The 14,673-nt window shown below is 48.4% G+C and overlaps 1 protein-coding gene across 9 annotated transcripts in view; it reads left to right on the top strand.

Annotated features, from left to right (window-relative positions):
• The window catches only part of LOC116949497 (uncharacterized), a 142,669-nt gene that overhangs the window by 66,703 nt on the left and 61,293 nt on the right, over window positions 1–14,673 (top strand). The window contains exon 1 of one of the 9 annotated variants that reach the window (XM_076072413.1): window positions 7,306–7,961. The exons of 6 other annotated variants lie outside the window; for them this stretch is intronic. In XM_076072413.1, the coding sequence (XP_075928528.1) occupies window positions 7,957–7,961 (5 nt within the window). In that variant the 5' untranslated portion in view covers window positions 7,306–7,956. Of the gene's footprint in view, window positions 1–7,305; window positions 7,962–8,091; window positions 8,514–14,673 lie in introns of those variants that run through there. 2 more of the 9 variants (XM_076072412.1, XM_076072415.1) reach the window with 2 other exon arrangements.

Genomic DNA, 14,673 nt, shown 5'->3' with positions numbered 1-14,673 from the left:
ATAAACCTACCATTAAAATTATAGACTGATAATTTCTTTGTCAGTGGGCAAACGTACAAAATCAGCAGGGGATCAAATACTTTTTTCCTCTCACTGTATGCGTGCGTGTGCGCGGAGATTGGTGGCGTAGTGGTTAGTGCACTTCGCGAAAAACCCGGCGACCCGAGGGTTCGATTCCCGCTCACGGACACCAACACCTGCTGACGATTATCTGAACCGGTCCTGGTTCTCGCTGAGGTTGACTCGGCGGCCTCGAATGAGCACCTGGCGTGGTGTGCATTAAACATCAGCATTGGGGAGACAAAGGCGGCCGGGCGTGGTGCTGGTCACCCACCCCCTCGTGTGACGTGCCGGTCTTCGTAGGTGCTCGCCAACAGCCTGTTAAGGCTTATTGGTATGACGGCAACATCGCTTCTGCAAAAACTTGCCAGGACCCTCCTGAAAATGAGCCTTGAGACCCTGTGAGTCTTTCCCTGGATAAACGAGCGATAATAAAACGTACCACAACAAGGTGACAGACCCGTTAAACAGAAGGCTAACTCGACACGGTCGTCACTAACGCCGCGGCCGTGAAAATAATTCCTGAGAGGCGACGTTTCGGGGCAATGGCCCTTCTTCAGAGCAGAGAGATGACAAGCGAACTCGCTTCTGTGATGAAGGGCGGTACTATCGGTACTATCGACACGGAACGATGTTGAGGTGTTGTCATCAACGCATGATAGCATTAGCATCGGAAATCTATACAGCAGCAGCAGCGGCGGCGACAAACACAGATACGTAATGCACATCACACAATAAAGGTCCTCCCCCCTTATATAGCCTTACGATTCTGGGGCAAGTGCTTGAAATTTCACAACCCAACCACCCCATTGGGAGGTTCCTATAGCCACCTCTGATCACTGCCGCTCTCACCAATGCATTCCCTTCGCAGGTGTATGATGATCGGTATGAACGCATGTGCAACAAGTGCTGCAGCAGCAGCAACAGCTGAAGCAGCAGTCGCAGCAGGAATCGCAAAAGCAGCACGCAACAGAGGAAGCAGCAGCAGCGGCAGCAGCAGCAGCACTAGCGGTGGCAGCAGCGGCGTTATTCATTCCGCTCGTGCTTAGCGGCAGCAGCAACAACACAAGCGGCAGTGGCAGCAGCAGCAACAGCAGCGATGGGCAGCAGCAGCAGCATTATTTATTCCGCTCATGCACAGCAATAGCAGCAGCAGCGGCGGCGGGGTTATTTATTCCGCTCGTGCGCAGTAACGGCAGCAGCGGCGGTGGCGGCGCTGCTATCGCCGTCGCTGGCGGTGAATCTGCATTCCGGGCATGCGCGGCCCTCGTGTCGGTCTCCAGACGCGGGCGGAGGGGGTCAGGGGTCGCCCCCAGATCTCGTCCCGAGAGCCGCCATTAGAGAGGCAGCTCCCCCGCCGGCGTGATTTATGACCGGGCAGCGCAGGGGAGGACACGTAGATGGGGCTCCGCGGGGGGAAGGGTGCGGCGGTGGTGGTGGTGGTGGCGCTGACGGGGAGCTGTGGCGCAGCGGTTAGCGCGTTGTGGTGCTTTGGCCAAGCGTGGTTTTTCCACCGAATGAACAGCGACATCGAATGTTCCGCGATCACCCGTTGGGTTACGTTCGTCGGCCATGCACGCGATTAGCATGGTTGGCTGCGTACGGTGCGAAAGAAGTTCAACGTACGTACATTTGCGAGTTGGAATCTCGATCATTAATTGGCGTTTTGAGATATTCGTTAATGGGTTTGGAGGTCCAAATGTTTACAGAGGTTGCAGGGGGGGCGGCTAATACGATGGCAGCGAGCACGTTACATGGGAAGGGAGGGGAGGATACAGGGACTGCGTAGAACAAAAGCAGTTATATTTTATGAGCATTTACTATTAATAATAAACGTAGTAAAAAAAATCTGTGTGCAAGAAAATCTAGAAAATCATGCAAAATACCATTACGCTTGACGCTGGCGAGAGAAACTCAAGTAAAGCCAATTAAAACAGCTCCGAATGTACAATTGCATTTTCCTATTTTGAACGAACAGTCTTTCCAAGAATAGCAACTTCTCAAGTTCCGGTCACGATCGGCGATTTGCCGGCAGGAGGGAGTCGGGAACGTGCCTGGTTCAAAATGTCAGCAGCGATAAGTGGGGCTTGGGCGAGATGGCACCCGCTCCTAGAAGCAGGGGGACGGGGGGGGGGGTCGAGGGTCATGGCCGATGGTCGAGACTAGCAACGGAGCGGGAGCCAAAGACCGGAACGCACGCATGCTCAGTTGGTACGGTCAAGATCTGTTGGAGAGGTTGGGGGGAGGGGGTGATTAAATCCGCACCTCTGGTTAGCACGGTTGACTACGTACAGTGCGAAAGAAGTTCAACCACTTACGGTGGCGAGATGTTAACTACCTGCCATGCGAGAGGCCGTGGGTTCGATCCCGACCCTGACGCCTGTACATTTGGAGTTTGCATGTTCTGTTTCTCTTTCTCTCCGTGGTCACGTGGATTTTTCTCCGGGTTCCCCGATTTTTCCCCTCCACATTTAGAATCAACGTGCGCTTAGAGTATTTGGCTGCTATAAATTTCCACGTAATAAGCCACTTCGTCGGGATATAATTTCGTGGTCTACTTCTGAAAAATAACTACATAGCACAGTGGGCCTTACCTGGTAAAATATTTTTTGTTAGTTTTAGAATAGTTGATAGAGCACAAGAGCTGGATGGATTTTTGCATCACAGGTCAGCGAGAGGTGATGACTGCTTGGGGTGGGGGGGAGGCCTTCATCCAGCAGTGGATTGAGCACGACGATTTACGAAGTGTACGCTGTAGAAAGACGAAACTGAGAAAACGAGTGTGCCCGATCTTCCAGGCTGGTGCTGCCACGAAAACCCACCACCGACCACGCTGTACGAGCATTCACTTGAAGTGCGTGTCGTAAAGATCCAAATCCTCACCTTCCTTCAGGCGCTTTATCACGCGGCTGGAGTGCCGCTCACCGCCGTGCATGTATCTCTTTCTCTGAAGAATAAGAACACGAGATATGTACTGTATTGTGGTTCTGTAAAACCCCGCTAAAAAGCAAACGCCCAGAGAATTGATGTTAGAAAACCTGCTCCCAAAATGTCCAAGATATATGATCCGAATTTTTATATCCAGCACCTTGCGAGCACCTCGCTCTGTGTGCCGCACGCAAATGCTAAATATCCACCGTATAGACATGCACAGGCGGTGCGGGCAAGTGATGTTCGCGAGCAGCATATATGAATCCATAACAGAGGTTTCTTTGGGTCAGATCGCGTAAATACAAATACAGTAAAACCTTGGATTGCGAGCATAATTCGTTCCAGAAACGTGTTTGTAATCCAAAGCAGTCGTATATCAAAGCACTCGTTGTATATCAGTTGTGATCACGTGACGCTCGGCAGACAAAGCGTACACGTACTACTCGTATTGCAAGACCTCGCTCGTTTATCAAATTTATATATTTTTTTTATTTTTGCTCGTCTTGCAAAACACTCGCAGACCAAGTTACTCGCAATCCAAGGTTTTACTGTATGTTGTTAAACCCGCCACCGCCCGACAGCCAATTAGTAAGGTTTGTCACGTAAACAAAACACAACAGTTCGTTACTATTTCAGCACACCGGTGTGTTGGAGAGTCATCACCGCAACGTTTCCAATTCGAGTACGATGTTTCGCCGGTAATTACAACCAGCCTCATCAGGCGACAGCCAGAGTTGTGGAGAAATCCTCCTCCTGTCACTTGTGGGCCAATCAGGTGTGAAGACCTATGCAGGTCAGCACGGCACACGAAGGGGTGGGTGGCCAGCACCATGCCCCGGGCCGTCATTAGTCTGCCGGAGTGGCGATGTTTTACATTTTCGCAGCCTCGGTACTCATTTGAGGCCGAGTCGACTTAGGGGAGACCCACTCTAGGCCCGTTTAGCCCCCCCCCCCTTTCTATCCGGTCAATTTCCATATGGCACACACGCACACGCACGCTCATCTGGCAGCCATAAAACATCATTTCCGTTTATTTGCGTAATTGACGGGCCAGCCTTTGCATAATGCAATCCCATTTGAGATGTATAATTAGCAGCAACGTCTCATGTCCCCACGAAGGCCGTTAATTTTCCTAACACGCCTCGTGTCTTGTGGGGGGGGGGGGGGGGGTTGGGTTTTTTTTCTTCCTAAGTAATTGTAGCAGTTTGCTTAACCGCGGCAGCGTAATATATTACGGTGTAATTCTATTTACCGTGCAGTTAAACGTAATGTGTGGTATTTATAGGCTAATGTTGCCTTACATTGGCCCAGGACGCTAGTTTCCTTGAAGAGTTTATTCATATCGTGCACGTTTCCTGGAATTTTGACGTCGCGCCTATCGAGGAGGCATTCAAATGAAATGTCTACATGTGATGTTAATAGTTCTTCACAGGCCATCATCATCAATTATCGTCATTATCTTTGTTCAATCCACTGCTGGGTACACTCCTCATCCCCCACCACCCCCACCCCGATTCATCGCTGTTTCACCCGTTGGCTCTCGCGATGCAACGAGCGATATGGTTGCTGCGCACGAGCTGGTTCCATCGCTCCGTCTCCATGGCGGACGTCCTCTTGGGCTGCCACTTCGACTGACTGCGGCCTTAACAATTTCTCGTTCCGATGATGACAAACGTGTACGTCATCAGTTTTAGAATAATACTTTATCGAGAGCAAAAATAATACACGCACGTCATCGGAACGGAATCGAAAGAAAAACTTAAGTAAAATAACTGTATCGGTACCGAGGTTCACACAAGGCCATGAGGAAAGAGGGCGCGTGTTACAATTTGGTGCCAACTTTATATTATAGGGTGCGGCGGTCGTGTCGCTGCAGTTCTCTGCGGTGAGTACGGTGTCTTTAAAAACAACGGCGCTGCTGCACCTCTAGAAATAAAATTAACGCTGAGCCACTCACGCGTTTCGAGATTCGGCGGTGAACGGGACACCACCCACCCTGTAACTTGCAGACGTCTCGGAATGGGAAAGGGTTTAAACAAAAAAAGATGTACAGGTAGCACTCGGATTTACGAACTTTCGGTTTATGAAATTTCGCCTGAACGCAATTGGCAAATTGTAGACGCGTTTCGATGAATGGAATCGAAATTTCCACGTTCACGAAATTTCTGCGCCATCTGTCCGCTACTGGACATCTAGTGGTAAAGAGCTTCATAGCTCATCAGATTTCGCCTCCAGTCTAAATAAAGGTTCCGATTCTGGTCCGTGACAGCGTCACGGCATTCCTACAGTGCAACAGTGACACCTCCATATCATCACCTATCTAGGCAGTCCAACATGCAGCAGATCTTTTGGTGAGTTGCCTGAAAAGGTTAATTATTTTTACTTTAAATTCATTATTCAATCGTTTTATTATGATGGAGTGGATGAGTTCAGACCATGGGTGCCTGATGAGAATTACATTTCAAAAATGTTTTCTCATGACTAGTTTTTTAAATGTTCCAAAGTCTTTTACCCTTTTATCTGGCACCAAAACTGGCACCTTTATACAAGGGATCGTGTTTGTAATAACCACAACACAAGCAGTCAAAATGCAAACAAAAAGAGACAACTCTGATAATGATATGCACTGTCCTTGAAATTGATTGGTCCACACCCGAGACGGCTTTTCTTAGAGCCTAGTCTCCACTGGTGTTAGACCAGATGACGCCAAAAGGCGCCTTTTGGCGTTTTCTGATGACCCAGTTTTTTAATCGGCGTATGAACATTCGCACCAATCGAATCGGTGGAGCTTGGGCAGGGAACACGCGTGAAACCCGCTCAATTCGATGCCCTTGTCAATACTTTTTGCCTGCGGTGAGTAGTTGCGATGAACCTGCTGGGATGGGCACGCGTGTGGAAGACTGGACCCCAGCCAAGAAGAGCAAAATCCCACCGGAGCCATTGAAATTATTTCGGATGCGCACACGTACACCCACCCCATTTCGTAAAAAAAAAAATGAAATTCTTATAATCCATAACTTAGCAATTTTTTTGTTATTCGCGCAATTATTATAGCATACCTGCAATAGTTTTGCAGTAGGGGGCGGTGTTACTATGGTGGATTCCCAATTGAGTGATTTGCGAGGTTCAAGCGTGGCGCCGGTGGTGGCACGTCGCGGGGGTCTTTACGCCGAGCCTGCAAGCAGCAAGCGGTCAACGCGCTCCCAGTAAATGTGCAACGTCGGGCTCGCAACGTTGCTGGCTCGACGTTGGCTTTACGTTTTTCACGTTCGCTTGGCCTAACCGCTGGGCCAATATCACTGCGTCTGTGACATGTCAATCGACTGCTGGACGAGGGCCTCGTCAAGCATGTGCGGGTCGTGGCGGATGTTTGGCTATACTTCACCACACTGGTCAGGGTGGAGGGTGGGCGGGGGGGAGCATAGATGTGTTCGAATGTAATTGCAGTACAGTACAACAAATGTTTTGTTGTTGTTGTTGCACTGCCCATTGCTGCCCAGCACGGGGCACTGCCCCACAAAAGATGGGAACGGAAGTTTTAAAACGTTAAACATTGAATATGGTTCGTGGTGAGAAGATGCAATTACCGTAAGTCTCTGGATTATAAGGACACGTCTAAGAAAATCAAATGTGCGTGCGTGTTAACCAGATTTGTGTAACCTTGTTGGCACTGGGTCACCTCTGTAGCCACTCTAGCCAGTCATTAGCTACTCTAGTCAGTCATTAGCCACTCTAGCCAGTCATTAGCAACTCTAGTCAGTCATTAGTCACTCTAGCCAGTCATTAGCCACTCTAGCCAGTCATTAGCCACTCTAGTCAGTCATTAGCCACTAGCCAGTCATTAGCCACTCTAGTCAGCCATTAGCCACTCTAGCCAGTCATTAGCAACTCTAGTCAGTCATTAGCCACTATAGTCAATCATTAGCCACTCTAGTTAGTCATTAGCCACTCTAGCCAGTCATTAGTCATTCTAGCCAGTTATTAGCCACTCTAGCCAGTCATTAGCCACTCTAGTCAGTCATTAGCCACTAGCCAGTCATTAGTCACTCTAGCCAGTCATTAGCCGCTCTAGCCAGTCATTAGCCACTCTAGTCAGTCATTAGCCACTAGCCAGTCATTAGCCACTCTAGTCAGTCATTAGCCACTCTAGTCAGTCAGCCACTAGCCAGTCATTAGCCACTCTAGCCAGTCATTAGCCACTCTAGGCAGTCATTAGCCACTCTAGTCAGTCATTAGCCACTCTAGCCAGTCGTGGTTGTAGCAGTGGGCAAGGGTTGGTCTCGCCATGTCACCTCCGTAGTCACTAAGTCAGTCACAGTCAACTATTGTCAGTCACTATCCACTAGCCAGTCGTGGTTATGGCAGTGAGGCTCGCCACGTCACCTCCGTAGACACACTAGTCAGTCACTATCCACACTCTATCCACACAGTAGTGGCTGTAGTAGTGAGGAGGCAGGAGCAGGAGGGCTAGTCTCGCCATGCCACCTTTAAATCACTCAAGTCTAGTCAGTCACTATCCACTTCCAGCCAGCAGTAGCGACTGTAGCAGCGACGAGGAGTAGGAGGAGTAGGAGGGTTGGTTAGTGATTGACGCACCAGTCAATCACTAACCACTTCTACAGCCAGTGGTGGCTGTAACAGAGGCGGGGCGCTGGTCTCGCCAAGTCACTTCTGTGTAGTCACTTCAGTCAGTCACTTTCCAACTCAAACCAGGAGTTGGTGGTGGCTGTAGCAGCGAGGAGGAGGCAGAGGAGGAGGAGGAGGCAGAGGAGGAGGGCGGGGCGCTGGCCTCGCAGTTGTCACCTCTGCAGTCACTTCAGTCAGTCACTATCCACTCCATCCAGTCCGTGGCTGGAGCAGCGAGGAGGAGGGAGGAGGAGGAGGGCGGGTCTCGTCAATGTCCCTGTGGCCGCCGAGCTGCTGCTGCGCTCGCTGCTCGCTCCTCTCTTTGCACTTTAACGCCCCATGAGGTGAGTGGAGCTCCGCGCTCGGTCGCCCGCCCGCTCGCCCGCTCGCCCGCCCTCTCTGCCGCTCGCTAAGCCGCTCGCTCGGCTGCCCTCTCGGCCGCTCGCTCGGCTGCCCTCTCGGCCGCTCGCTCGCTCGACCGCCCGCTAGGCCGCTCGCTAAGTCGCTCGCTCGGCCGCCCTCTCTGCCGCTCGCTCGGCTGCCCTCTCGGCTTCCCTCTCGGCCGCCCGCTCGCTCGACCGCCCGCTAGGCCGCTCGGCTGCCCTGCCCGCCCGCTCGCTCGCTCGGCCGCCCGCTAGGCCGCTCGGCACCCCCTTCCCCTCCCCAACCCACCCCGACCACGACCGCATCAATCGCGCTCAGGCCGCCGCCGCTGCCGCAGAGAGAAACCCGCGTGACAACGATAGGTTTACGTCGGTTGTCGAAGGTTCTCCTCTTTAACAAACAAACAAAAAACATAAAGAGGCGTTTTAATTTGTTTTAAAACGTCTTCGGCGGGCGACGTCTCGTCTCTGTGGAGTCGCGCAAGAACCCGACTTGGCGATTACTGCAGCGAGGCAAACTTTATTTCATTATTATTATGTTGTTGCTTGTGTTATTTATATTTGTGGTTCTTTCTCGCTCAACCTCCGGAGCGTTTTATATATACATTAACAAACCAAAAATGCCATCAATTTGTTTTTTTTTAAAGCGTCGGTTATTAAAGGGGAGAGTGTTTTAATCGCGTGCCGTTGCTGCGAGTGTTTTAATGTTAACGCCGTTGAATTTGCTTCGACGTTTTGATTTTTTTTGCAAGAAGCCTGAGGCCTTCGCCCCCCCCCCCCCATCGACGTTTCAGGAACGCGCTTTAAGCGTTCGCGGCAAATGTTACGACGTTTTTATGTTTTTTTCTAGTTAAACTCAATGGACGAGTGGCGGTGGTTGTTGTTGTTGGTTTTGTTTGTTAAAATATAAAAAAAATTGTCGCCGTTTGCTTTAAAGAGAGATTCTTAAGCGATTCGCAAACGCGCGAGATGGCGCCGACCTTTGGTTGGTTGGTTGGGGGGGGGAAGAGGAGAGGCCTTAATCCAGCAGTGGATCGATCATAACCGATGATAACATAACACACATTTTATAGTTTTGTCGAGGGAAAAATGAGATAATTATAACGTGTGGTGGTTATTTTTTTTTTGTAAAGCATCGCATTCGCATGCAGCGCATTCTAAAGCGATTATTTAATTACCGAGTCGCGGCCGTGTGGAAGTGCACCCACTGTAATCGCCGTTGTAATTGCTCCCAACGCTACCGTATTTATTTCGCCAATTGTAATTCAAGTTTGTTTTTTTTTTACGTCAAGTGCACGAAATAACCGCGTTAGCCGAGGACGTGCATCGTCTTGAGGGAGATGATGGAGCGGTGTGGCCCGGGCCCCGTCGCCAGATCCTTGCGAGATGGATGGTGCGGAGGTCGCCTCCATCCAGCAGTGGATAGCTCGCCGATGGGTGGCACAATTATGGTTAACGCCTTAAATAACGTTGACATGCGGTTGCATGTTCTCTTTGTGGTTATTAAAGGTTGTGGGTTTCTCCACCACCCCATCATAAGATTCTTATGGTGTGTGTGTACTGTACGTTGTTTTTCAAGCGGTGTGTAATGCAATAGCCGTGCAGCAGTGACTTGACAACGTCGCTATTTTGCATCGCATCATTACCGCAGCACACGAATTGTGTATTTCGCCGTTGTATTAATAAGTCAAAAGTGTATACAGTGATAATTATCACGTATATCGAGGGGAGGATGGAGCGTGTACGAGCCAGGTGCTGGGCAGATTGTAACATCGCAGAATGTTTGGTGTTAGCGGTGGGGCTTCATCCAGCAGTGGATTGACCGTGGCTGAAAATGATGATATATTATATTTGATGCGCTTTTGGGGGGGGGGGGTGAAAAAAAACAATGATTTGGTTATAAAGTTGTTTTAATCGGACTCTCATGCAGTACATTATTCAGTGGTTATTTAATGCGGTAATATTCTGACTTTAATCACGTGATTATTACTCGATATTTTGTTTACTTAGCCGCTGCAACGAAAGATAATGTGCATAATATAAATACGTCTGTAGGGGAGATGGAGCGTTAACTATTGTAGAGCAGGTGCTGCTCTGCACGGGCAGCAGTGGATAGCGCATGGGTGGCTTTTAAATGCTCTGCAGGAATTGAAGGGATTTTTTTTTTTAGTTTTGGGTGCTCCGTTGCGTTGGTGGAAACTCCACATTCCAATGGCAGGAGGCTATATTAGAATTATCATCAGCCGTGGCCGATCCGCTGCTCGATGAACGCCTCCCCAATTCCCATTGCCATCTTTAACGCTCCTGTAATTGCAGTACAATTTTGATTGACAGTGTTTCAATGCAACCACATCTTAACAGTTCGCCGAATGTGCCGGACGATTGCTGGATTTGTCACGTTATTTAATGCTATAATCTGATACCTTAGGCCATAAGACTCGCCAACAATCCCCACCCATCCAGCAGTGGATTGACAATGGGGTTATCGGTCTATTTTTGCAAATGTAAATTCATCTATGTGCTGCAGTCTTCATTAAATTATATGATATAATTATTTGATAGAAACCGATGACAACGCCTTGACTGTGTTTAGTACTTTTCTAGTTGGTATTCTGTACTTGGAGTAACCTGTCCACTGCTGGCTTACGAGCAGTCAGCCGATATGAGAAATTATTCACCCGCTTGTTTGCAGAGGGGTGACTCTTTGGTTGAATGTAATTACTCAAATTGTGTTGCAGCTAAAACATTACTTAAAGGTAAACCCCTAGGCGCATTACAATGCAGGACAGTACTGTACTTGTATTTAGCTGTGTTGTGAACTCGCACGCCCTTTTGTAATTCTACTGCTGGATAAGGGCCTGCATACGTTTGTTCGACCATACTTCACCATGCTGGTCACTGTGTGTTGGTATGTAAAGGAAGGTACGGGGGGAGCTAGTTATAATTGTACACGATTAAGTACTATAATCCAGCATCGATGGAAAATATATGCGTTATTATACGGCAACACATTTAGTTTTGAGTGAAATTGTAACAACTTAGATTTCTTACAATGCATTATATATTATACTATCATCGTATAATATACTCTACTTTGTTTCCTGTTGATCACCGTGGCCCTGATTTCAATAATGTAATACCTTAAGTTGATAATATATTCAATTGAATGGCTCTTATTGGTGTGGGAAGCTGAGGGTGAACCAGTTGTGACAAAGTACGGTCAGATAACACCCCCCCCCCCCCACGTGACCCACAACTGCATGGGTAAGCCCTCATCCAGCAGTGGGTTAACAAAACGCCTGTTTGTATACGTGCCTAATAATATACCGTGCGCGATACTGTCCCTTTGGTTGCCTTTTGAGTAGTACTGCCCTCGTGATGACCGCACCATCTATCAATCCCTTCGTGCCAAAACATAGAAGCCTCTGCACCCACCCTGCTCTGGATTGTAGTCGCATTAGACCTTTGCAGTGCCAAACAATTGTGCTGCCAAATCTAGTCAAGCTAATGGCATCGGTGGTCCATTATCACATCCAAATGTTGCTAGTTGCCTCTGACAGCTTGCATAAGATAAGCAGCAGGCATTAGTGCATCACTTGGGTTACGGTATATATTTTTAAAAAGGGCCCAGTACAGCCCGAGGGGAAATCCATTTAACATTTTAAACCGAGAGCACCCGACACGTTTCGACACGGCTTAAGTCTTGCATGTGAAGTTTCTTGAAGCGGCTTCTCATCACGTGCAAGTTTATAGCAGCCAAATACTCTAAAACGCATGACGTGGAGGTAAAAACCGGAGGACCCGGAGAAAAATCCACGTGACCACGGGGAGAATATGTAAACTCAAAATATACAGGCAAGAGGGTTGGGATCAAACCCACGACCTCCAGTGTACCGTGGTACCCCAGTTGTGGAGCGATGCATTGGGGGAATTGCTTTACCCTTCTAGGTCACAGAGTTTGCCGCTACCGTTTTCAAAATTAAAATCTTGCATATTGCCCCTGGCAGCGAGACTTGAGTGTGTGGTGGGGCACACACTTTTGGGTGACTGCACGGTTTTTCTAAAAGGGGCTGGAAAAAAACCCAATTACGGGGTTGCTACCCTGACCTGTGCGTACGAGTGCAAATACATTAAGTTCAATCAGACGTAATTTGGGCGCACGTGCTGCAATTAGGAGCTAATTTGACGGGAATTTCGTAAGAGATAAATAAAAGTAATGACATTAGGGTGATGCTTGTTAAGAATTCATGTGGCATTAGCATTATGGTTGTCTCTTTTTTTAAACTAAACGTGACCACTCAATTGGTTAAACCAGCACAGGGGCCTGTGTTCCATAACGACACTAACATTTGATTGTATTTGCGAGGCATTGCACTAAATGTCTACAGAGGCCCCCGGGGATATTGTGCCAAAGTCGTCAACTCTCAATCACAAATGCATTCTGTCTGGGGTCGACTCGGCCCATCATACCCAGAGTAGAATAGAAACGTGAAATTACCACAACTCGGGGCTGGGAGTGGAGATGAGGAATGTCTTGCACTTACTTGAGGATGTAGACCAGTGTGTTCTTCACTGATGTTCAGATGGGAGTGGGGCATTTTCGCCAATGAGACAACACTGCGAGGGCCGCCCACACGTTTGGAACCGTTGGGGTTTGAAAGCACGATGGCGGTTTTTTCAATGTGTGTATTTTCGGGGGCCACACTAAAGGCCACCAACAGCCTTGCGGGCCTTGCAATGAAGAACACTGGCATGGACACTTAGACTCGAGCCATCTCCTCGCTCGAGCCATGAGTTGCAGAACCGAATCGCTCTCGAAATCTCGCAACTCAAATCATCCCCTGCAACTGCTTTGGCCACATCTGAGTGCATATTTGCTCAAAAAGGAAATCCAATGGTGTTTTCAGGATCCTAGGTCGCACATGTGCACGCAATGAAGCGTGTCGCTGCAAATCGCCGAAAGCAGAGTCCCTCTAAGTAACCGGTTGCGCAGTTGTTCGCATCTGGTTGCAGAGTGACCACATTTAAGCGATGCAGTTGCATGCAATCAATCGCACAGGTATGGACCCCATCTATTCACGAGTGTGTATGGTTGTGGCGGATTGAAGTGGACCGTGATGAAGACTACTTAAAAGCGTATCCTGCTTGTTTGAGTAAACTGCACTGGAACTCGGCATCTGTGCAAACAGCTGCCGCCACCTTTCCTGTTTGACACAGTTTGCGGCTTGTTGCTACTCTTGCAAACTTTTCCTCCTCCTTCCCCACCCCTCACCAAACTAAATACAGCGTTGTTATAGCTACACGATGTTATTGCTTGCGAAATTCCGGATCCATTAGCCACAGATCTCACTTGTGCGTGAGTAGCACCTTGAGGTTTTTTTCTTCTTGGAGTCCGAAAAGAATGTGAATAATGTACTGATATTCTACCGCTGTCAAGAATGTCAGTATCTTACCGACATTCTTTACAGTGGTCGGGGCCACCCGTTGCCGTCCTGAATAGTAGGTGTGTAGTTGAATTGTAAGCATGTAGCGTTAGTTACAAGGAGCCCACAAGTGACGAAATCGCATCTATCCCCCTATTTAAGAAAGAAACAGGAGGATTTCACAACATATCTGATGCTGGTTGTAATTACTGGAGAAACATTGTACTGAGATGGTAAATTTTGTGGATTTACTCCAACACACTGGTGCCGTACTAGTAACGAATTGGCACCTTCTGTTTAGGTGTCGGGTGGTGGCAGGTTTAACGACACATTTATATTTATGCGCTCTAACTAAAAAAACAAACCTGTGCTATGGATGTAACGTTAGCTTTTGTTTCGCGTGATCTGCGTTCTGCCTCTTACGTTCTATTGGCCTAAAGGTGACAACTCGGCATGAATTTGTAAATAATTCTCAAACACCAGGATTCAATACATGCACGTAGCGCGGGTGAGAAAATATCATTTGCGTTGAGCAGCCATCAAAATATTTACCTGTTCAAACGAGTGGTATGCGAGGGTCTATCTTCACCGTTTGGTCCTCAACCAGAGTTGGAATTTGTGCACCAGGCAAGCCTGCCTCTCCATAAGACAGCCACTGTAAACGTTCATCAATCCTGGAGAGGGGAGTGAAGATGAGTTCGCTCAAAAAAACTGTTGAAATTCAATTTCGCAGCCTTCGCATTAGCTTGGCACTGCTTACATGGCCACCCGGCAAGATAACACATCACATTTGTTAATAAACTATTTTTTTTTGTATTAAACAATCCTCGTAAGTTGAGCTGTGGGCAAATCACCAACTTTTCACTTTCTGCACGGTGAGAATGGGAAACATTAAAAAGTGCTGCGTGATGATTGTGCCTCCCTAATGCCTCTTTTCAGCTCTAATCCCTTTAAAGTATTTGGTCTGACATTGCATAGTTTTTTGTGCTGTCGTGAGATGTCAACTCTCTCGCCTGGGATGCAGGAGGTCGTGGGTTCTATCCCGACCCTGACGCCTGCTTTGTATATTTTGGAGTTTGCGTATCTCTCTGCCTGTGGTCGCTTGGATTTTTCTCCGGGTCCTCTGGCTTTTTTTCCCCTCCACATTTAGAATCAACACGCATTTAGAGTTTTTGGCTGCTATATATTTACGAGCAATAAGCCACTTCATTTTGTGGCCAGGTCGCTTCTGAAAAAAGAGCCGATAACTC

The sequence above is a fragment of the Petromyzon marinus genome, chromosome 37 (genome assembly GCF_048934315.1).
Source record: "Petromyzon marinus isolate PM22_M1 ecotype Great Lakes invasive population chromosome 37, UKy_Petmar_22M1.pri1.0, whole genome shotgun sequence".
Lineage (NCBI taxonomy): Eukaryota > Metazoa > Chordata > Hyperoartia > Petromyzontiformes > Petromyzontidae > Petromyzon > Petromyzon marinus.
The sequence above is the reverse complement of the archived record's forward strand: the minus strand, read 5'-3'. Positions and strand labels throughout refer to the sequence as shown.